We start from the raw sequence: 23,948 nt of genomic DNA, 5'->3' as shown, positions 1-23,948 counted from the left end.
CAGATCAATTTGGATATATTTTTTCGTCTTAGCAATGTATCATTACATTAATTATATAATTATATTAATCCACTAAAATAAACCCATAGCTATCTCACTGATCTTTGTTGTTTTAGTGATTATAGATTCATAAACAAAGTTGAATTTGCTGTTCTGGTTTTTACCTCTAAAGGTGACATCTAACCAAACCATTCAGAGAATATGAAGCCCGTGTTTAATGGAAAATCAAAGACATTAATCACAGTGCAGCATGTCCCACTGGAGGTCTGTTTTGGAAAAACATATCGACAGCAGGACATTGATGTTTTGTTTCCGCTGCTTAGTTGTGTTCAGGCAGAACATTGTGCTAGGAGGCTTTTAAAGAACAAAAGTTTCTAACCCTCCTCAAAAAGTCAATGTCACTTCATCCTGCCTTGCTTGTTATTTCTAATAACAAGCTCTCCTTAGCCATCTATTCAATCTGGCCAATTTTTAGGAAACTTCAGGCACTTCTGATTGGATATTTGACCATTGTTGTCAATAGAAAATTAGCTGGGTTTCTGCTGCAGACCCAGCTTAGAAGTAAAGTAGCCTACACAAACTTTTGATCAGGTTGAGGCTACCTGGATACCAGAACTGGATGACTGGAGTTGAAGACCCTTGTTTTGAAGAAAGGTTTTATGAGCATGCAAGACAAAGATTGATCCATCTTACAACAATGTTAGCAGTAGTAAAACCAAAATGTTCAAACTTAAGATCACCAACTAACTGTCTTGGCTGCAAACTACTAAGCACGGTGGTGGTAGTATTATGCTGTGAGGCATGAAAGGGACGGATGACGTCCAAATTCTTCAACTTTACCTCAACAGAGTCCTCGAAAGGGTTTCCAAAGCCCCAGATAATAAGCATATTGAACATTTATGTACTATGCTCAAAAGTCAAGTACACTGCAAGAAGCCAATGAATCAAAGTAAGTTCCCCACTTTCCAAAAGGTAGAATGATCAAATAACCAGCCAGTCTCATGGCAGGATCTTGGTGATGCCTTGATAACTCAGCAGATCTACTGTAGCTAGCGTACTTGATTAAATCTGCTTCCCTTTGAGAAGTTTCTTGCAGGAACTGGTTTCACCAAAAAGGCAGGTGTTCTGCAAACCTTTCCATGTTTACAGAACAAACACACATTAACAGGTGGACTGCTGACTCCAAACTGCAGAGACAGGTGTCCCGTAAATAAGAGTCCAAGCAATTGGTGAGATACTTGCAACAGCACAAAAACCCCTCATATATTTCTAAATACCTCAAATAATTATAGGTTCTCTAAAAGTTCAAGAGGTCATGAAAGGCAGCTTGTATTACCTGTTTATTCACGCCGTCTCAGGAAGTGTTGAAAAAAAAGATTTTCAAAGCAAAGTTAAGAGCAAATATCTCCATGTAAAAGTGCAAGAGTAGATCTAATAGTACAAAAAAATATCTTCTCCCATCAAGTAACCTCTCAGCCTCCTGGTGCTGAAGTGTGGGATACTGTTTAGTTAAGAGTCTTAGTCAGTGTCTGGGTGGAGTCTATAAAAAGACAACCACAACCTGAAGGTTGTGAGACACAAGCCCAATTAACAACTCTAGTGTCTGTCAGTCAGCCAATGGGGAGCTCAGCTTTGTGACACTTAAAATAGGATTACACCAAATCTCTTCCCATCATTAATGTTATTTGTATTCTTATGATTGCTACTTAAGTTTGTTTTTTTTTTTCTTGACAGCGGTTGTCACATGGCGTCCATTCAACCCACGCACTGAAACATGCTGCAGTGACACAAAATACTCAGCAGAATCAGTCCACATGTCCCGCAGAGCTGTAACAAATCCTACTGTTTTGTCGTTCAAGGTAGGCAAAGTAAGGTTAATAATAGCCTACTTTAGAACAGGATAAAAAATGATGACGGTTGAGGCTAAAAATACGAGTTATTGTGGAAAAGCTAAACATACCTGAGGTCAAAAACAGCGCGAGTTCCTCAGTTCAGAAGGAGACAGGGCAGACCGGTGGTTTGTGTTCAGTCCCCGCGTTGTGTGAGACCGTCAACCCGGTCAGCTCGTTCTCTGTCAGTCTGCTGTGGCCCAGTTCTGCCGGGTTCTTCCCGACCCTCCCACTACCACTCCCAAGCGGTTTGTCCACAGTGGACTCTGCTACAGCTGCGGTTTCTCCCACAGCGCCGCACAGCGCACCGTATCCAGCCGTTCACCCGCAGGAAACCCCGGTCACTCCCATAACCAGGACTCGAGTGAAGTAGAACCGCGTTAACGGAGCCAGCTGTCTGTCAGTGTGCAGCTTCTGCCGATATTTTGTTCCCCTGGATCCACTATGGGAGTGGTGTGGCAATTTCCCCTTTCCTTTTCTGTCATTGAAGGACAGCTACACCCAGAACTACCAGGAAGTTCACCAAAAACCCGTCCCACTCCTGCTGCTCGAGCCGAGGCGTGTAATGCCAGCAGCAGAACCGAACCAGCTTTTATGCCATCCTTCAGCTCAATGTGAGCGCTGGTCGTCTCCGTTAATAAGAGTATCGTTCGCTTTTAGTTCTGCGTGTTTGCCCACCAAACCATAAATCCCAGTCAGAAAACAGTTTTACTGGTAATCTTTTTTGCTTTAATTAAACTTTTTTTCTTTTTGAATGACTTTAAACTTAAGTAGACAGATAAAACATATTAATAAAGTACTTGTAATATATGTAAATTCAATTCAGATCCAGGTTATGCAGATGTTTGGTGAGAAACGTCGGAACAGCTTTTAGAAGTAGCGCCTACTAAAAAAGGAGCTCTGGCGCCATCTGCCGGTAGAAAACTGCAACACCCTGCTGTTAGTGGATGTTACGTCTCTTCCAGTCATTTGGCTCAGGAGGGCCCTTCTGAGTCAAGAGTATCCATAATTATATTCCAGAAATGGGTTCCGATCAGTCTCTTTCGTCAGATTAAAAGTACTTTCTGGAAACAGAGTTTAAGCAGGTATTAAATATAATTTTTATTAAACCTAAATTTATGTATTCAAAAATATTTTTATTGCTCTAATCTCCACGTTTTTATGCTTACTTATCTGAACGATAAAATAGTCAGAAATGAGCATCGTATCTTATTCCATAAGTTTTTTACATCGTGATTTGAGTTACTGAAATAAACTTTTCAATAAATTTTAATAAATAATTTAGTAATCAATTACTCATTAACTCTAGTACAAAGACTCATAAAAAGACAATTTGCTGAAAGAACAATGTACTCAGACCAGCAATTAAAGCAAACACTGTACAAAAAAAATAAACTTTTTACATTTAAGATAAAAAATAATAATAAACCTTGTCTGTAAAAATGTTCTGATTCAAATTCTTTAAAATTTCATAAATATTTTTGTCTAATGTAACATTATCATTTTAAATGTCATGTTTTCAGTAGCTGTAATTGCAAAATCATCATAATTAATAGAAATAAAGGTTTCAAATATTCATCTCCATATAATGTTTTACTAAGTGATAAAGTTTCTGAATGAAATGGACTTTTCTATCATCTAATTTATTCACAATTTTCTGGCAATTGATCACAAAAATAATACGGGATATTTTAATTGTAAAATTATTCAAGGAACGAATACTTTAACTAGGAACTCATGATAAAAATGAATATTTCTGCATTTTGGACTTTCATAACAGAGCAATATGGGTCGCACAGAAAGCAAGGTTAAGAACAGATTGTGTCTTTGTGATATTACTGTGGTTATGCAATGTGCACTTTGTTCATGTGGAGGTGACCTCAGCCAGCTGGACAGATGGGAGCACATGAGACAGACTGTAATATGGCTGCACTGCCAGAGGGGGGAGTGATCGATTCAGAACAGAACCAGAATCGGTCAACATACACTAACACATGGACCGTGTCCTGTACGCAAGGTCACGTTGGACTGTTTGACTCAAACAGAGGGAAAGGTTGTCAGCCTCTTCCCTCTGCTCCCCACTTCTGTGTGTTTCATGTAGTGACCATTTTCTGGTTTTACTGTCTCATCATCCAACTCTGTGGGTCTGATGCAGAGACTTTAAGAAACAGGAACTATGTCTTCACATCATGATGTTTCAAGGGGTTTTACAAGATGGCTGAAAATGCTAGGTTACACATGGCCCAGGGCCCCATTTTTCTTCATTTTTAAATGAATGCATGTTTTGCTAACATTTAATTTGTCTGTATTTTATAAAATTTGCAGGTGAGTTGTAGTAATATTTTGGGATTTTTTTTTATGTAAACAAACCTCAAAGATTAGAAATGTCTGAAATTACAGTTGTTTTTTGGGGGGGAGAAAAATACAAAGACTCTGGTCAAGATATGTATTATTTTCAGTTGGTATCATCAGTTCGTATTTTGCATTAGCAAAAGCATTTTTCTTTAATGGATAAGGCACCAAAGCGGTTTCCAGGGGCCCACATACCTGTGCCCTGCACATGGCACAGGTAAAATCGCCCCAGATCCTAATGACACGGGGTGATCCAGCCCTGAAGGAATGTGGGAAGGGGAACAAATGAAGCCGAGTTCAGGAATGTGTTTGTTGTTTCCTTTCGTCCAGGCTCCAGTACATTCCACACCTCCCCAGTCATCGCCGGGCCGGGCACAGCCGGCTGCACTCAATCCTCTGACTGAAACTTTAAATCTTACATGAATCCATGATTTAACTTCACCACGCGGTGCCTCGGACCTCTGAAGGTCTGCTTTTTAAAGAGCTCACTCCTTTCATTCCTCAGATGCTCAGCTCATACAGAGGGAAACACATGCTGAACGGACTGAGCGGTACATCTTCTGTTTCCTGCAGGGCAACTTCACAAAGGCAGAAGCTAAAGGTCGAGACCAGGAGATCTCAATCAGACGTCAACGTTAAAGAAACCGGCAGAAACCCAGCAAAGATTCGTTATCCTGTTTATAAGCCTTCACAGATATGAGCAACTCAAGCAAAGTTTTACAAAAACAACATAATGCAGATTCTGAGCAAGCAGCTGTTGCAAAAGTTCAGAGTCAACGTTTAATAGTGAGCAGGTTATTTTCTTATTTGTTGCCAAATGAAGTCATAGAGTGAAAAGGACTTGTGGGCCAAAAATTAAGGAGGGGAAAGGAGTAAAGTAATGATGAGTAAAGTCAAATTGTTTGTTGGGAAGGGGTGTGTTACTGTTGGTCCAAAATGCTAAATAAGGATTTAATAAGGTTTGCCTTATTATAAAAAGTTGAAAATGACTTTTCTTGTCAATTCTGAGCAATAGCAACAATATTTAGGTCACTTTTATTGTAAAGTATATATCCAAACTTGATCAATTCATTAAAAGCAAATCTGAGTGCACCAAAGCATGCTGGGTGGGTGTGGTCCTCATAAAAGATTACAAAAATCCGCTGTACTGAATACTTTCTGCTGTAGCAAACATTTTCTATTGTAAGACTTTAATTTGTCTGTTCTGTGCAGTGGGTCGGGTTGGACAAACTTCTTGAACTGCAGTCATGGGCCACACAAAATCACTCAATGAGCCACAAATGGCCCACACGCCACACTTTGAACACTCCTGGCTTAGGGATAGGGTAAGATTTCTAAAATTACGTTTAGATTTCTAAAATAACAGACATACCCTTTGAGCAAATTCACGTTGTTGGGCATGTCTGTATTCAGGAGGGACAAAGTCTAAACCAAGGGTGTTCAACACAGGGTTCCGGGGGCCGTTTGCAGCCCTAGTGTGAGTTTATGCGGCCCCTTGTGTGATTTTTTATTTATTTATTTATTTTGCTGTTCCAGGATCACAACTTAAGAGTAAATTAAATAAATTAGGCCCAAACTAAGATTTTTAATTCCAAACTTACTTACAAAAAAGTTGGATGCAAAACAAAGTGATTATCTTTTCCACACTTTCTGCTTTTTCTGCCTTCACGGTAAACATATATAGCAAATATTTTCAAATGAAGACTGACCTACATTGTAGTTTATTGCTGAGAATAGACAAAATATTTTCTCTGGATTTTTCAATCAAGCCCAAAATAATAAACCAAACTGGAGGCTTTTCATTTAACAAGGAAAAAACATTTGAAGTTTACAGAAAACCTTTTATTATTTGTTTAATTAAAATACTTCATGCTTGGTTTATTGTTGAATAGGCACCCAAAAACAACATATTTTTGATGATTTTAGTCTTTAAAAATTATATTTCTTGACCCTTGAGTGCTTTTGAGCTGGTCGCTTTTGCCCACATGACAAAAAGCGAGGACGCCCCTGGTCTAAGCCCATCTGACCTTTGAACTTACCTTGCAGCTGTGGCAGTAGTTTTCTCCATTCTTCCCCGGAGGAAGGATTATTTCCCCCGTCGGGATCAGCTGGATCCTCAGCTCCATCATTGTTCCCGTCTCCCCCTGATTCCTGTTCTCTCTCTTGAGTTGATTTTATCTTCAGCTGAGCCCAGAGAAAGCCTGACAGAGTGAAAATGCTTCTTTCCACTGGTGTGAGGGAAAATCCTTCTGAATGCAACCCCAAGCAATGCCTGAAAAGGAAACAAGTAAACGTCAGAGATCTCCTTTGTGACGTGTCCTCAGCAATATGAAAACGTGAAAGGAGAGATTGTAGATGTGAGTGCAGAGCGCAGCAGCTGGGGTGTTACCTGTTGCAAGGCGCTGAGTCTCAGTGAGAGCTGCTTCCCCTCGCTGCAGCCAGAGGATGTTTCCTCGCCGGGTGAGGGATCATGGGGAGGATGTGGAGCTCAGCCGGACTGGAGATGGGTGTCACATGCAGAGGATGTGTGTCTTTTGTCTTACAAATGAGTGGAAAGTGAAGCCTGGAATATACACGCTTCACAATTTGTGTAAAAAGATATGTTTATTGAAAAAGAGCCAATACTAGTAGCTGTGTAGTTCTTCTAAAGGTGAAGAATATTGTGATTACCTTTCTCATGGCGCTCAGCATGTGATGTCACGTTCTCACAGCATGACAGCTGGGGTCGGTTTCAGGTCAAATTCAATCTTCATAATTATTTACATTGAATAATTAAACGATAAGCCAATATTTAATGTCAGCATTAGTTATCAGTTTTTTTGGTTACTCTGACTTCCTCCAACCGTCCAAAAGCAATGAATGGAGGGTGTCATTGTTCATTACTGATTCCTCCCGTTATCGTGTCTGTTCACTCTGCGATTACCTTTGTAAGTTTTGCCTTTTGTTGTTGTTAAAGTTACTTCCAACCACTTCTGCATTCTGGGCCTACTCTAAACGCAGCAAGACGTAAGGTCCCAACAAAATACAATGTAGTTTCTGGTTGTAGCATGAAAAAATACCAGAATAATGGAACAATTATTAAAATATTGTTAACTATTGGAGTGCACAGGCTCTAAAAAGGCCATTTGCTGAAAGAAGGACACAATCAGAGCAGTACGGTAATTAAAACAAAACTGTACAAAAAATATACAGCTCTGGAAAAATTAAGAGACCTCTAAAAATGATCAGTTCTCTGATTTTACTTTTTATAGATATGTGTTTGAGTAAAATGAACATTGTTCTTTTATTCTGATTTATTGACAACATGTTTTTGAAATTCCAAGCAAAATTTTTTTATTTATTTGCAGAAAATGAGAAATGGACAAAATAACAAAAAAGATGCAGAGCTTTCAGATCTCAAATGATGCAAAGAAATCAAGTTCATATTCATTTAGAATCAACAAAACTAATGTTTTAACTCAGGAAGAGTTCAGAAATCAGTGTTTGGTGGAAAAACCATGAGGTTTTTAATGGGGTTCAGTGCAATGGTACCTTTTTACAATTCAATTGTTATTAGGTTAATAGAAAAAGATAGTCAACACATCACCCTACAATGTATTGATGTTAAATCGAGCAGCAAAGTCAGAGTTTTTCCACATTCTAACTTATTTATAATTCTAATAAATAAGTTAGAATTATTTATTTGCCGCTGATGCATCCTTTGCTTCAAATGATAAAGCGTACACTAAGGATATGCTGTTGCATTTTCGATAATAGAGTACATATGTTATTATTAAAAAAAATATTTGAATTATTTGTATACTTATATATTTTGATGTATTTCAAATATTGTATAAAAAATATTTGAGTGGTTAAATGAAAAATCAGCAGAATGTGACCAATTAATTGATCAGTGGTCTAATAGCAGCAAAGCAAAACAGTTTATTTGACTGCATTTTGGTCCCAACAAGGTCAGTTTGATAGCATTTTGGTCCCAACAAGGTCAGTTTGATACCAAAATAAGTTCCTGAGAAGTGAACATAAACAAGAATACAAACACACACACGCACACACACACACACAGTTGGTCTGAGCAGGAGTTTCCTTATGGAAACAGCATCCTGCCTCAGACACTTTCTGTATCCACCCTGAAGATTTAGTGTGTGTGACGTATGTGGCATGTGTATCACCAAACTCTCTCCTCAAAGACCTTAACAAGCGAGAGCACTCGCTTTCTAAAAACAAATAAGGACTTGAGCTGTCAGAGAAACACTTCCTGTCCCTACACACTATAGACAAACCACAATATTTACACTAAGCACACACACATATCCCATCCGACAATGGCATCTATTAAAAGTGAGGTTGGTTTCCAGTGTTAAAATGTAACTCGGACGCTCCTGTGTGTGAACAGAAACTGTAAACAGCCCCATACTGACAAACATCCATCATTCAGAGGATCTTCCTGACACTTTTGATAACTCCATGTTCCTGTTCACATTGCATTCAGTTTATCTTGCTATTCATAACATTGCTTTTCTGAATTAGGTTTCATCCTGGATGAACTCGCTGTTCTTGTTTTTGAAAAAGGAAAGTTTCTCTTAAATGTACCCGAACAAGGACTTTACAGACGTTATTTGACAGGGATTATGTGATGAGTGGTGGAGTTGGCATTCTGCACACTGCTGCTGAGAGAGGGGAAGGGACAGACACAGACATCCTATGACCTTTGACCCTGGCTGGAGGCATTCTCGGCAGCCTGGCATCAACAGGAAATCTGCAGCCTTCACACACTCCTGTGAACGCGCGCACGCACACGCACACACACACACGCGCACACACACAGGCACAGTCCTCGGAGAACTCACAACTCCTCTCAGTGCCGTTTTCACACAATATGAAGGGAATGAAAGTGAAAAGAAACAATACATACTGCTTGGTACCTAAACTGAAGGTCCTGAAGGATGTTCGTGTAGAAAATCATACAATCATGAGCTACAAATGAACTCGAACCTGCACTAAGGTTTACTCCTCTTTATAGTAGAAAGAAAAAAATAATTATTATTTTTTTCTTCTCTACAGCACTATAATAATGTAGAAAACCTGTGCTATATTTTCAGAATTTGAAAGTTAATTATTACATTCACTCAGTTATATTTAATTGAATAACTTCTTGGAAAACTGTTTTTTTTTTTTTCTTTACTTGAGTAATTTTATCATGAAGTATTGCAACAGACTTTTTTTTTTTTACAGAATTCTGATTTTTGTGTTGTTGTTTGTTTAAATTGTTTATGCATCATCAAGTAAATTAAAACTCAAATATACCAAGTAAATTGGGGACAAGCTAAAGAGGTTTTCAAATCCTATAAGAAGGAAGAAGGTGTTATTATTTTCATGTGAACACAATTGAAATACACCTATGAATGTTGGTTACTTATTTGGATTTTGATGTAGATTGACACAGAATTAGAATTCTGAGGGAAATGTCAGAATGCTGAGTTTAAAGACAGAATTTTGAAAAAAACTCAGAATTCTGAGATTAAATTCAGAATTCTACAAATAAAAGGCAAAAATTCTGAAAAAAAATCTGAATTCTGAGGAGAAAAAAGGTAGAATTCCAACGTAAAGGCAGAATGCTGACGGATAAAAAAAGCTTAAATTCAGAATTAAAAAGAAAAAACAAAAAAAAAGTCAGAATTTTGACGTGAGGTCAGATTCCAAAAAATTCTGACTTCACAGAAAACTAGAATTCTGAGATAAAAGTCATTTTTTATTCCCTTTGTTTTATGTTGGCTCTAATCTTCTTCTGTAGAAAGCTGGTTTTTTTTAAGGGAATAATCCTGGGAGGGGAAAAAAAACAATTTGTCGACGCTCTATGATTTAATCCCACCTCTGGGCTCTGCAGAGCAGCTTGAAAGGTGCATGCAGGACGAGGAGTGCTTCATTTTACAGCCTCATCCTGCCGTATATATCAGTGGCTGTAATCAGATCCCACTCAGAACCCACCGGCCTCGGTGTGAGTAAATCTCACAAGTGCTGCCTGAAAATAGCCGTGGCTATTAATAACTGCTGTCTCCACAGCAGGGGAGGAAGTTACTAATACTTCATTGACGTTTGTTCCCGTGGTCCCACTTTGCGAGCAGGAATCTCGCTTCAACAACAGAACACTGAGGCAGTTTCCAGTTTCCACAGGAAGCAGCAGGACGCTGATCTGGCTGCAAGACGGAGCGGCGAGCGCCACCGGCTCCTCGAAAGAAACACACCCTGTGGAGAACCGCTAATGAGTGGAATGTTGCGCCGTGTTTTGTTCACTCGCAGCGCCTCCCAGGACCGTCTCCTGTGGAAACCTGGAAGCCATTGCAGGATGACTGATGCATTGTCTGATTAGATGGACCCTGCTGCCCTCTTGAGGTTTCACATTACAGCAGGACGAGCCAACCTGAAGGCAACACGGCAGATTTACAGCTGATCAATACCCGACAGGACAATTTTAGTATTACACTTGTTAAATAAAGAACAGGTTTTGTACTTTGCAAAATAACTTATTGCTTGTTTCTACTCAATATCAATACTCAATTAAACTGTAAAATCAGTTAATTAAATTCACCTTATTTTTTTTCCTGATCTTGTCTGGTATTTTTGCCATATTCATGTATTTATCTCATACATTTTTTAGTTTTATTCATCTTATTACATGCTTTTCATTTAGCCCACCGTACACACAGTTTGAGTGAGTAGATGAAAATCAGGCAAATGAAATCTCTGTAAACTGAACCAAACTAATGTCTGCAGGCATAAATCAAGGAATGGAATAAAATTAATCTTTTAAAATTTAAATGGTAGAGTGTCCCCAATTCCAAGGAATTTTAATGTATTTAATCTAAAAGGTGTGCGTCTAAATATATCAATTAAACTTTCAGCAGATTAGCAGCTTTTATCCTAATTTAAAATATAAAATAAAAATAATCTCTGGAAATGTGACAACATGCTTTCTAAACTAATTTTTTATATATTATGTATTTCATTAGGCTGCTGCAAAAGAAAAACTTACATGATAAAGAACACCTACTACCAATAAAAAAATGAAGCTATTATGTTTTTCTTTCCGTTTTAAAATTATATAGTACTGTTGTCTGTCAATAGAAACAATGAAAAAGTTAAAAAAAATACTTTTTTTTTCTTTTTACAAAGACTCCTATTGTATTTTTCGCAATGTTTTTTCAATGTTTTCTTATATGTTTATAAGTTATACAATGTGTACTTGCACATAATTTATAACCAATACATTTGTTCTTGGAAGCCAGACCAGCTGTTGAAGGTCTGTGGTTTTCCCTCAGTGCCTCTAGTGGTAGAAAGAGGTGTTGCATGAACAATCAGAAAAACAAGCCTGTCAAAAATAATGATCATTTTCATTTGCCTAACAGCAGCTTCTTCTTTTAGAAAAGAGAGAAAAACAAAAATGAAAACTAGGCTATAGTCCGACAGGCTTAACAAAAAGCACACTTGATCAGACTTTTTGTACGTCATTGGATTATTTTGGTAAAGGTGAGTTTTCATCACATTTCAGGAAAAAATGTTCCATGGAGAAACAAATGAAAAAAAATTGCTATAATTTTTCTGATATCTTCTGAAACTGCCAGGAAAAGAACAGATTTTACTGATCACTGTAACACATTCTGAGATGCATCCTGTTAGTTGTCTGGTTTCACTTTGTAAAAGGTAAAAAAAGATCAAGGTGTAAAGACTTGATCTTTACACCTTGATCAAGTGTAAAGTATTTTACTTTACAGGGCGAAGTAAAATATTCTTGATACAAAACTGGTATTGTCATCATGTAAAAACCCTCCACCAGTCTAATTATTAAAGTGATTCATCAAAGTATCTGCTATGGAGCTAGTTTGACATGCAGAGGGCACCAGAGGAGCTGCTGCACTTCTGACTAGCAGCGCTGCAGGATCCATATCAGCTCTGTCCTCCAGAGGAACGCAATATTCCCCTCATACTTCTTTAATATTATAGGAAATCCTCAAGATCATAGGTGTAGGAACCGGGGGAGGGCGACGGGGGGACGTGTCCCCCCCAATATTGGAGGAAGGCGCATTTGTCCCCCCTGCTCCCACCTCAATAATTTCACTGCAGTTGCGAAAAATATTTGATTTTGAAATGTTCTGCTCGCTTCCCGGCGCCGGTCTTTCTGCATGGAGTTTGCATGTTCTCCCTGTGCATGCGTGGGTTTTCTCCGGGTACTCCGGTTTCCTCCCACGGCCCAAAAACATGACTGTCAGGTTAATTGGCCTCTCCAAATTGCCCCTAGGTATGAGTGTGTGTGTGCATGGTTGTTTGTCCTGTGTGTCTCTGTGTTGCCCTGCGACAGACTGGCGACCTGTCCAGGGTGACCCCGCCTCTCGCCCGGTACGCTAGCTGGAGATGGGCACCAGCACCCCTCCCGACCCCACTGAGGGACAAGGGTGTAAGAAAATGGATGGATGGATGGATGGATGGATGGATGGATGGATGGATGGATGGATGGATGGATGGATGGATGGATGGATGTTCTGCTCGCGTGCTTTTATTTTGAAGGCGCACCACAGAGCCTTCAGCACAGCACTTCCTCCCTCTGCTGAACAGCTCGGAGAGCTGAGGAGGCAGCGGGAGGCAGGAAGTTGGTTCGAATGAGGTAAACGGTCTGTCGGGAATATTTCCATGAATATCGCTTGTTTGTAAGGTAAGGTAATTTTATTTATATAGCACATTTTCAGCAACAAGGCAATTCAAAGTGCTTTACATGAGTTAAAAGGAAATACAAACAAAATAACAAACCAAAGGAAAGAAAAAAAGAGGAAAGAAAACTAATCTAATGTGGTAAGTATGTAAACTAAGTGCTCCTGTTCAGGGTTGCTAAGTATCTAATACCATTTCTAAATAGTGAGAACTCTACAGTTCCTGATAAAATAAGCTAAAGAGTAACTGATCTAAATCCTTTTCTGGGTTAAAGTAATCTAAACTAAGCAGTACTGTTCCTGTTAAGTTTTTCTGGATTCCAAGCTCGTATTATTCTAATTCTAATTCTGATTCCATTTCTGGGTTGTATAATATTGACCTAAATAGTGCATACTCCACAATTTCTGATATTACTAAAATAATCCTTTCCTGGTTTAAATAGGGAGTACTCCACCGTTTCATTTTGTTTTGTTGTCAGTTTACTTTCATAAATAGAACCAAAATCTTTTTGTTTAAGTCGTTTTAATTCTGGAATAGTCACACGTCTAATATTTTACTGCTAACTATTCTGTCCTCACACAGGCGCGTGCTGGACTGAGTTAAACAGATAGCGAACAAAAAAACTCCAAACGTCGAACTGAAATACGTCTGACCTTTAATATTTTTTGTAAAACTCAAAAATAACCATAAAAAGACATATGAACAGCTTGCACGTCTCAAGTACACACATTACTACATGAAAGATAATTTACACGTAGTGCCACGAAGGCTGGTCACGTTTAACAAGGTTAAAGACGACACAACTTATATAGCAGAAAAAGGTCAACATTTGAACACATAACACTACAGACAGATACTCGAGGCTTGAAAAAAGATGTAGACACTGTCGCTCTGTCACTTTGCAGGCCAAAAACGCTAGACAGCTTTCTCTTCCTGTTGCAGCCCTCAGCTGCCTCTAAGCCTTTCCTGTTGAAACGGTTTTTAGGTACAGACACTTCTGCTTGTTGGGGTCTGCTGATAATTTGCTTATTGAGACAATTTGTTCTTTGCACACATGGCTGCTATTGAATAAGTATGTATCAAATAGAAGTATCAACCCCTTGAATTTGTTATTTCTTTAATATGGTGCTAAAAGTAATTCTATTTGCTTATATGTATGAGCTTCACTAAGCTTAAGAAACTATGTGCACCCTTAAGGTGCAAGCTTGTTATAACTTTGTACAAAAGTTAATCTTAGGACTTGAGTCTCAGGGTAGCTTCCTATGATAAAACTAAGCAAAATAAACATTTTAAAAAGTATTCACACCCTCATAAAAGTTTTGGCACCCTGGTTAATTTTGATGCTTATGAGGTCAGGAACATCAGGGAGTGGTCAGAAGTAATTTTAATTCAACAACTTCGTCTAATTTTAATCTGCTTGATTTTTTTTTTCCTCTCTTGTATGTTGTTTTTAACTTTGAATTGTCCTCGACTGAAAGGTGCTATATAAATAAGTTGCCTTGCCTTTAGACTCATGGTTTAATCAATACATAACTTAAACAGTAGGCAATATTTCTTAGATATAATGAGCACGATTTGATTAAAATTAGTCTAATCAGTAGTTTTTATATTAGATCACATTCTTAAGAATGTATAAATCATATATTCATCTGGAAATGTTATAGTTCATTATTGCCAAAGGAGTTGAAAACTAATCAGAACGTGTTCTAATTTTTATAGTCAAAATCTGCTGTTTGAGAGCTCTGTGCGTTTCAGGAATCAGTTTGAGGCAGTTTGAAATGAGAAACACAGATAGCTGATAAACCTTGGCTTTCTTGAGTAAAATCTGAATTAAATGAATACATCTATTGTTCGTGCCCGGGGAAAGTGTGCAGGGATGATACCTTAGCGCAGGGGTCCCCAAACTTTTTCCTGTGATGGCCACATAACTTTTTCCTTCTCTGCTGGGGGCTGGAGTCAGTTTGTAACAGAAAAAGTGTGACGATTGCAGGAGTGCCTAAATGTAAAAATGTATTGTTTTCCAGAAAGCACAATCAAGTAACTTTCTCTGGGTTCTTCACAGAACAAGTCAGGAAATAAATAATAACCAAACAACCCTCACTGTGTTCTTCACAAAAAAAATCCAGGAAGGATTATAGTCCGTATTTCTGAACTATAAGCCACAACCCCAAAGTTTTTTTTTGAACCAGTAAACATACACATATAAGCCTCAGATATCTCTGCCGCTCCAGGTTTTCCACAACGATGCAGCAGCAGCAGAGGGGGGCAGACAGCCAACACTTGAGTCATAACAGCTCAATTGAATATCACATTTATTATGGTTAAAAAATAAAAAGTTGCCAAGATTAGATTTAAGAGAACTGATTACGGTAGTTTCCGAACGGTAACAGTAAAAGTGCCGATCCTTCGTGTCTGCTACTAGCATGTGCTAAATCAGTGGTCCCAACCTGTTTATTACCGCGGACCGTCAAGACTTGGAAATTTTTGCTGCGGCCCGGGAGGGAGAGGGGGGTGAACAGTCAGATAAGGCTTCTGCATGTTGTTGTTCCCACTAAATACTGAATATGCCCTGTTTGGGTTGTCTTGGCCCTTTTATTGCAGCCTGTGGGGTTTTCCCTGACTGGGAATGAGAATATGACCTGTTGAATGTGACAGGTAGCCAATCAAAAAGCGCGGTGACGTAAGAACAGAGGGAAATCCCAAACAGCTGACATATTGCGCAACTGAGAGTCCGGTGGATATCGGAGATGATAAGTGGAAATGTTTATTATAAAATCTAAAAGGTCATTATTGTTTATTCAGTTAAAAATTTTAACTATGAAAAAACATTCACCTCCAAATCATAGTGCAGCAAATTTATCCACCGCCTTTTCTTTTTGTTACATCTTTTATCTCTTACAATGACTCCACAAACTATCACTACTGCTTCTACATTGTCATCCGTGTTTGCTTATTCTAAATTCCCATAAGGTATGTTGGGGGTTTTACTGGATTATCCTCTGGAATGGGGATGTTCGTGACTGGAATCGGTTCGTGCCGTGTAGCTGAACACGAACCGATTGAACCTGTTGGACTTTTATCAGCTCTGTGGTTACAGAGGTTTGGAGAATCAGCCAACAATCTTAAATCTTTCCGTCTAAACCAGACTTAAGACTCAAAAGCTCTACTCATCTCCTCTCGACCACTGCCCAAACGCTCTGACTCTGGTCGCTATAGTAACGTTTATATATCCCTTTGAAATAACAGAAGCACCACAAAAACGAACATTTAACTTTCATGAAAATTTTAACTTACGATAATGACTAACGGGAGCCCTGAGCTTGTTTCTCTGCAACGAGACGGTTCCATCTGGGAGTGATGAGAGACAATAACACCCAAAGTGTTGATTATATCCACAGCCTGCTTAGTCTCTAAGTGGCAAAGCAGCTTGAAGCTTCATTGCCTCATTAGCAGCCGGTCGCCGCATGTTACGCAGAGCGGGCTTGTAATGTGGGACTCACCTACCGGTCCGGGATAAATCCATTCTCCTGTCTCTTCTCTGGGCCTTTTCCCCTTTGCAAAAAAAATTTCCAAAGACATCTGATCTGTTTCTTACTCATTTTGCTGCTTGTGGCCTCAATGTTGGCGTGCAAGTAACCAGACTTCCAATGATTCACTTCCTGCTAAAGAGCCCCCTGGTGGTTGAAGAAAAATCCACATATAAACGGCTTGTACGAAAAATACGGTATATGAAAAAAAATCTAAATGCTCTCTGGTATTGTTCAGGGGGCCGGACCAAATGTGGATTCGGGCCGGATCCGGCCCGCGGGCAGTAGTTTGGGGACCACTGCCTTAGCGGCTAGATTTGCCTCTGGGCCTTGGTACCAACTGCATGGTGTCTGGTGTCCAAACAGCAACACGACATTACAGGCTGTTTGAGACCACCTTTAACCGGTACGTTAGAACGCATCACTGTTGTCTTACAGTGAAACAGTAAGACAGTTTCACTGAGGTGAAACTGTCTTACTGACACACGCAGAGTCTCCGAAGGGACGTCTTCGTTTTTTTTGTATTTTTCTAAGGTAATTAATTTCTTCTTTGCGGCATTGGTTTCTGATGATCGTGTTGAGCTGTTTTTGTGACCTTATGCATTTGATTGTTAAATTCTGGTTGATTCTGGTTGATTGTGAAGTTGAACAGTGATTGTTGTCTATGGTTTCACTTTTACACATGACATTAACATACCTCGGGAGACGAGATGACAACGAGCAACAGGCCGTAAATATCTCGTTTCTCAACAATGCCTTGAAGCCTGGCTCCAAATGTCCCATCTCTCTATTTCAGAAACGGATGGTGAAGAAGAGCTGAGTGTGCGGCGCAGAGCAGCCATTTCCTGCTGAGGATCAGTTGTGGGAGCATCTGTGAACTCCAGCGTCCTGGTGAGCTGAAATATTGCTGTGGAATTAAAACTTTGATGAAATAATGCATAAAGTTCTTCCACACGCTTTAAATTACTGCTTTTATAAAAGTTGGCTCTTTGTATATTGCTTGTACAGTCAGAGGCCAATGCCATGTTTCTGTTATATTGTCTCAGATTTATTTAGTATTTTTCAGCTTTAGGTTTTAGGTTTTATTATTCTGAAAGCTTTCAACATTTCATCTTTGGTTACTAAAGTTTAGCAGAAGTCTGTATTCTGGTTTTTGAACAAAAGTAACAAGTACAATACTGCACATTAAAAAGCCCAGATATTGTCCTGTGAGGATAACTAGGACCAACTAAACATCCTAATAGATGAGTTAAAGAATCACATTGTATTTTACAATAATTTGTAGCTTTTTAACATCGTTCATTTTCTGGTTCTTGTCTCTCTCAGCTGGTCCACAACTTGACCTCACCACCAGTTCACCCATCACTCTGGTTGTGGTCTCCATTAGAAGAAATGGAGCATCGAGGCAAAACGCTGGAGGCTGATTTCAACCCCAAAGTCCTGCTGCATAGATTAGGTTTGTAGGTTTTCTTATCAGTAATGGTTCAGGAGCAGCTTTCTGAGGTTTATCTTCTTAACAGAAAGTTGAGAAACTGTGTCTGTGTTAGCATATTAGCTTTCTATCTGTTGGAAGAGTGACTGAATCCCAACACAAATAAATGTATCAAACCTGATTCAACATTGAAATATTCAACTTTTCTGCTGCTCTTGGTTCAGTGGAGCTCTGGTTCCTAAGGCCATTGAAGATGATGTTCAGGTCTTTGGCTTTCTTTTTCTAGATAGCTCTCATCATTTAGGGTTGAAGACGAAGCTGAAGTTGGTTTCCAATTCTAGCTTCCAATAGCTAAAGGGCAATTCCACCTAATTTTTCACTACCCTCTGCATCTTTAATCGACTCTAATTTAAAAACTACTATACCTAGACACTTGCACTGGATTATTCTCCTCCCTCTTCAAGCTGAATATTTAAAACCATGTTTAGGATTTGTGAAACATTTTTCTGATTTGTGAAAAATCAAGAACTTTCGATTTTCAATATTTTTTTGCATCTGGATCTCCATAGATCTGCTCTAAATAAAAAACTACTAGACACTTCAATCTGGACTAGATTATTCTCCTCTTCTTTATAACCATGTTTGTGATTTGCAGTGGTGGAGAAAGTACTCAAAAAATTTACTTAAGTATTAGTACAAATACACAATCAAAAATGTACTCAAGTAAAAGTCAAACTACCAAATTAACATTTGTACATAAGTAAAAGTAAAAAAGTACTGGCTTTTAAAAATACTTTAGTATTAAAAGTAAAAGTACTTGCTGAACGCATTACCTAATTGCTAATACCATTAAGTGTGCCAATCGTATTTAATTTTAATACATCAGAAATGTGACATTTTAATTAACACTACCACAGATTAAACATATTAAACATGTTCTTATTGTGTTTATTCTCTGTAACAGTTTAGACTTAGATATGTGATTCTATGAATCATAATTTCAGGGATGGAAACATCTTGTCTCCTGTCCTAACATAGCATGAACTTCATTAGTGACATTTATTTAGAAATAAATCCAACTGAAAGGAGATGGAAAGAAGGTGTGTGGGGGGAGGACATGCAACCAAGGAGCCATGTAGCAGAGTTGTAGTCAAGAACACCGTACCCAAGACCAAGACCAGCTCTCCATGCTAAATGACACAATAAAATTAAGTTTACCTATCAAAAGTGGTTCTCAGATTGATCTGAAAGATCCACATTCCCATAAAAACACCTAGATATTAAATACTTAGAGCTGAAATATATTTAACCAGTATCAATTAAAACTCACTTCATTCTGTTTTGCTACAATCCGCAAAAGTCTTCAGCCATCTCTAGAAAAATAACGCCCTGGGCGGTTGCCCATATTGCCCATGTCAGAAACCACAACTGAAACATGGTAATTAACGGTAAATAACGTTCAACTATGAACACTGTCCAACCCAACGGCGCAACAAGTAACCAAGCAGAAGGAGCACCATGACTGTTCTCATCCTCCCTCCCACTGCGATGTTTGCCACCATGACAGGAGACGAAATCAATCGATGAGAGCAATGAGCATGCTCTGTGTTCATACGTTTAACTTTTACTTATTCAGCGATTAAATAAATGTGTGTGTGTGTATATATATATATATATATATATATATATATATATATATATATATATATATATATATATATATATATATATATATATATAGCTACTGCAGTGTACACAAGAACAAAGAACGGCTCTCAGTGAGGCTTCAGTCCTTTAGGACTTAGTAAAGATCCGTCCAGAAGAATCGGATCGTTCCTGAATGTTATCTCACTATATTGCAGACTTTGGTCACAGCGTTGTCCCATAAATGCGACACCTCAGTCAACACACAATAATTAGGCGCATGAGTGACAACTTTTTTTCACCGCAGATGCAACATGTGTCTACAGCTAACTTTGCTAGCATCACGTCCACAGATCTTACCTTTCTTTAAGCTTTCCTTCCAAGTGACGCTAAAAGGTGGACGAAGTCCCGCCGTCTGTGAAAGCGAAGCGCTGCTGATTTTACATGTCGCCATATCTTATGATTTATGCAGCTATTATCGATTAGTCAGACATCTCCTCCCGCTCAGAGGAAACCACTGCGCATGTCTGGAGCTCCGCGTGCGAGTAAAGGTGGAGCCGATGGGTGACAACAGACACGTAAGTCACGTTATTGCTTGGATTTTACGGCGCCGCCTTAAATCCCTGAACTTCACATTTTAAAGGAAAAAAGCTCAACGCGACTTGGATGTAACGAGTAACGCGACACTTTTGTAGAAATGTAGTGAAGTAGAAAGTACAGATACTTACTGTAAAATGTAGTGGAGTAAAAGTAGAAAGTACCCATTATTAAATCTACTTAAGTAAAGTACAGATACACGAAAATTGTACTTAAGTACAGTAACGAAGTACTTGTACTTCGTACTTAGTAACGAAGTACAAGTACTGTACAATTACTTGTACTTCGTTACTTCTCACCACTGGTGATTTGTGAAACTTTTGCCCTTTTTTCAAATCTGGACAGGATTATTCTTCTCTTCAAGCTGGATATTTAAAATTATGTTTGGGATTTGTGAAACCTTTTTCTGATTTGTGAAACTTCACTTCACTTAACAGACCACTGCTGAAGATCTTTCTTTCCTTCAGCCTTCACCATCTATAATAACTCTGAAGAATTAATGAGTTACACCAACATGTAATTTCCCATTGGGATTCATAAAGTGGTTTTGGATTAGAATTGAACTTGAAAAAAACTGTATGGAACAAGTGTGAATAGTAATCTGATCTTTAGAGACGTTTCACAAATCCCAAACAGGGTGATAAATATTCTGCTATTATAGCAGAATAATCCAGTCTAAGTTTGAAGAGTCTATGAGTTGTATTTTAGGAACTGGAGCAGTTCTGGTATGATCCAGATGCAACAAAAGTGGTGAAAATTGAACTTTATTGAGTTTTTACAAATCAGAAAAATGTTTCACAAATCCCAAACAAGGTTTTATATATTCACCTTGAAGAGGAAAATAATCAAAATTAGGTGGAATCCCTTTCGCTATTGGAAGCTAGAATTGGAAACCAACTTCAGCTTTATGGGTTGACGTCGGTTATCTTTCTGATCTTCACCCAGTTTGAACAAAGTGTTTAAATGATGGTTATAGTGAGACTCTCTTCCTGATCAGCTCTGAACTGGGTTTCGTGGCACTTTGGTCTGGGAAGTCTGCATTCAATCACAACAGCTTCATGAACTTAAAGAGTCCAGCTCTTAAGAAACTGTCTCTAGTTCCTAAATGAAGCAAATTACTGTAAACAGCTTTAGGCCAGAGTGACTTTGTCCTGATTCCCTGTTAGATCAAACATCTGATTCAGAGCATCAATGGCACAAAAATGTCACTTTGATGAGTTTATTATCTTCATGTCATCAGACCAAAGTGATTTGTTTTCTTTGTTCTGGGTTTCAATTTATTAAAGTCTGTGTAATGTGCATAAAACAGAAGTTGACACATTTTTCAAAAGAGACAAGTTTATATTTAAATTTATGAACACAACGATAACATCCATCAATTTAAGTTACAAAGGAACATGTTTTGGCAACAAGATTGTAAAAAAAGTGAAAACTAGCAACAAAAACGTCCCATTTAAATAACTCTGCTATCATTTCTTTGGCTTTCTGCTACAGATGCAAATTATCGATTAATGAGTAATCAATAGTTGACCTTATTCAGGGTTTTCACCATAAAAGAGACTAAGTCTGGTGGTAGATGGCATCAGGATGGCTGATCACCAACCCATTGAATTTTAGTTAAAAAAAAAAATTAAAGTTGAAAATATTGCTATTTATTATGTGATGATGTAAGATATTTGAGACATACTAGCTATATAAAAAAGCCAGGCTTAAAATACTGATTTTAACAGGTATCGCTCTAATAGTGAACCTCAGAGCGAATAACATCGCAGTTCAACCTAAAGTCAAACATTTATGTACGTTGGTTTGTAACACTAGTAATGTTGATGTGAATATAAAGCTGCAGTGGTTTATAATGTACATAATTTGCTTCATTGGTTCCTGCAGATGCTCAGCAGATGTTGCTGCTTAAAGGAGATGCTCCTGAAGAACATGGTCCAGGTTTTGACCAACAAGGTCCAGAGTCTCTCCCATCAACCATGAATGAGGATGATGAAGAGTTTCTCCTGTCTTCTCACCTTCATCAGCACCACAGAGAGTTACCAGAAGATCACTGTGAAGCAGCAGAACCTATGAGGAATCAAGATCATGGAGATTATTCCAACTCATCAGAGACTGAACTCATTGAGGAGGAGAAGAAAGAGGATGAAAAGGAGGATGAAGATGATGCAAATAATGTTTTCTGTCAACTTGAACAATTGCTAGATTGCAGAACAAATAGTAAATACATGGGAAATGACAGCAAGGTGAGCCATTCAACTAAAGGTTCTCCAAACTCTGAGGATAAAATGAAATCCTTTACTTCAAAGAAAACCTCAAGGAGGAAAGTTCAGGTTGAAATGAAGTTTAGCTGTGATGACAATGGTGAAACATGTAAAAAAAATCCAACATCAAAAAGACATGCAAGAACCCTAGCAGGACATAAACATCTCTGCAAATTGTGTGGACACACATTTAGCAACAGAAGAAACTTAGACAGACACATGAGAATCCACACAGGAGAGAAACCTTTCAGTTGTGATCTTTGTGGATACAGATGTAGTAGAAAATCAGATTTAAATATACACATGAGAATTCACACAGAGGATAAACCTTTCAGTTGTGATCTTTGTGGATACAGATGTATCCAAAAATCACATTTAAATAGACACATGAGAATTCACACAGAGGATAAACCTTTCAGTTGTGATCTTTGTGGATACAGATGTAGCCAGAAATCAAGTTTGAATGTACACATGAGAATCCACACAGAGGATAAACCTTTCAGTTGTGATCTTTGTGGATACAAATGTATCCAAAAATCACATTTAAATAGACACATGAGAATTCACACAGAGGATAAACCTTTCAGTTGTGATCTTTGTGGATACAGATTTAGCCAGAAATCACATTTAAATGTACACATGAGAATCCACACAGAGGATAAACCTTTCAGTTGTAATCTTTGTGGATACAGATGTAGCATAAAATCAAGTTTAAATAGACACATGAGAATCCACACAGAGGATAAACCTTTCAGTTGTGATCTTTGTGGATACAGATGTAACCAGAAATCACATTTAAATAGACACATGAGAATCCACACTGGAGAAAAACCTTTCAGTTGTGATGTTTGTGGTTATCAATGTAGCCAGAAATCAAGTTTAAACAAGCATATGAGAATTCACTAAAGATAAACATTCTAGTTGTGATATTTTAGGCACAGGAAATGAGGATCATATTTAAATGGAAGACTCTTAAAGAAAAAGATTATCCTGTTGTATGTTGAAGTTTATGAAACAATAAAGAGAGTGAAAATTGATTTTGAAATGACATTGTTGTAGGGTTTATTGTGGAGAATGTCGGTGCTATTAAGGATTATTTTTGTGCTTTTTTGGATGCTTCTCTTCCACTTTTGGTTTGATTTTTTTAATAAATATTTTTATTGAATACACTAGGCATTTTCTGTTATATAGCTGGAAATATGATTTCTCACTGAATTGTTATTAATAAATCATTTATTTTCTTTACTGCATTTTTGTTATTGCTGCAAAGACAGCTGTGCTACTAATCATGTTAACTGCTTTATTAGATGATGATTCTGCCTGTTGTATATGTTCAATAAAGTAAAGTGACAAAATGCAAATTTACTTTCATGGGTCTGTTGTGCTTCAGAATCTAAAAACCTAGTTTGCAGATTTTTAAGGATCTAAACTTGGATTAGACCAAACAAGACCAGTACTAAACAAGTACAGGTCACTATTTGCCAATTAAATTTATATTAATGGGAAAATTCCCCTACATATTAAATCCCTGGAGGCTAATTCA

The 23,948-nt window shown here is 38.1% G+C and overlaps 2 protein-coding genes across 7 annotated transcripts in view; one reads left to right on the top strand and one right to left on the bottom strand.

The window, feature by feature from the left end:
* LOC103474896 (unconventional myosin-Ic) overlaps nt 1-6,746 on the bottom strand; it is a 59,266-nt gene extending 52,520 nt beyond the window's left edge. Inside the window, exons 1-2 of one of the 3 annotated variants that reach the window (XM_008426167.3) lie at nt 6,631-6,746; nt 6,281-6,513 (exon numbers count right to left, since the gene is read on the bottom strand). In XM_008426167.3, the coding sequence (XP_008424389.1) occupies nt 6,281-6,370 (90 nt within the window). In that variant the 5' untranslated portion in view covers nt 6,371-6,513; nt 6,631-6,746. Of the gene's footprint in view, nt 1-1,336; nt 1,467-1,960; nt 2,410-6,280; nt 6,514-6,630 lie in introns of those variants that run through there. The other 2 variants (XM_017308369.2, XM_017308370.2) reach the window with 2 other exon arrangements.
* A 6,072-nt stretch (nt 6,747-12,818) lies between these two features.
* On the top strand, nt 12,819-23,766 carry LOC108166809 (uncharacterized). Of its 4 annotated transcripts, XM_081615019.1 has the most exons (5): nt 12,845-12,945; nt 17,265-17,359; nt 17,795-17,924; nt 20,017-20,122; nt 22,029-23,766. In XM_081615019.1, exon 5 carries the CDS (start codon nt 22,040-22,042, stop codon nt 23,309-23,311), a length of 1,272 nt encoding a protein of 423 aa, XP_081471145.1. In that variant the 5' UTR covers nt 12,845-12,945; nt 17,265-17,359; nt 17,795-17,924; nt 20,017-20,122; nt 22,029-22,039; the 3' UTR covers nt 23,312-23,766. The 4 variants fall into 4 exon arrangements, with proteins under 4 accessions (XP_081471144.1, XP_081471145.1, XP_081471141.1 ...); XM_081615018.1 differs by lacking the exon at nt 20,017-20,122 and having other exon boundaries at nt 12,819-12,897; XM_081615015.1 differs by lacking the exon at nt 20,017-20,122 and having other exon boundaries at nt 12,846-12,945.
* Nucleotides 23,767-23,948: the final 182 nt, after the last annotated feature.

This window comes from Poecilia reticulata, chromosome 13 (assembly GCF_904066995.2).
Source record: "Poecilia reticulata chromosome 13, P_reticulata-male-v2, whole genome shotgun sequence".
NCBI lineage: Eukaryota > Metazoa > Chordata > Actinopteri > Cyprinodontiformes > Poeciliidae > Poecilia > Poecilia reticulata.
The sequence above is the reverse complement of the archived record's forward strand: the minus strand, read 5'-3'. Positions and strand labels throughout refer to the sequence as shown.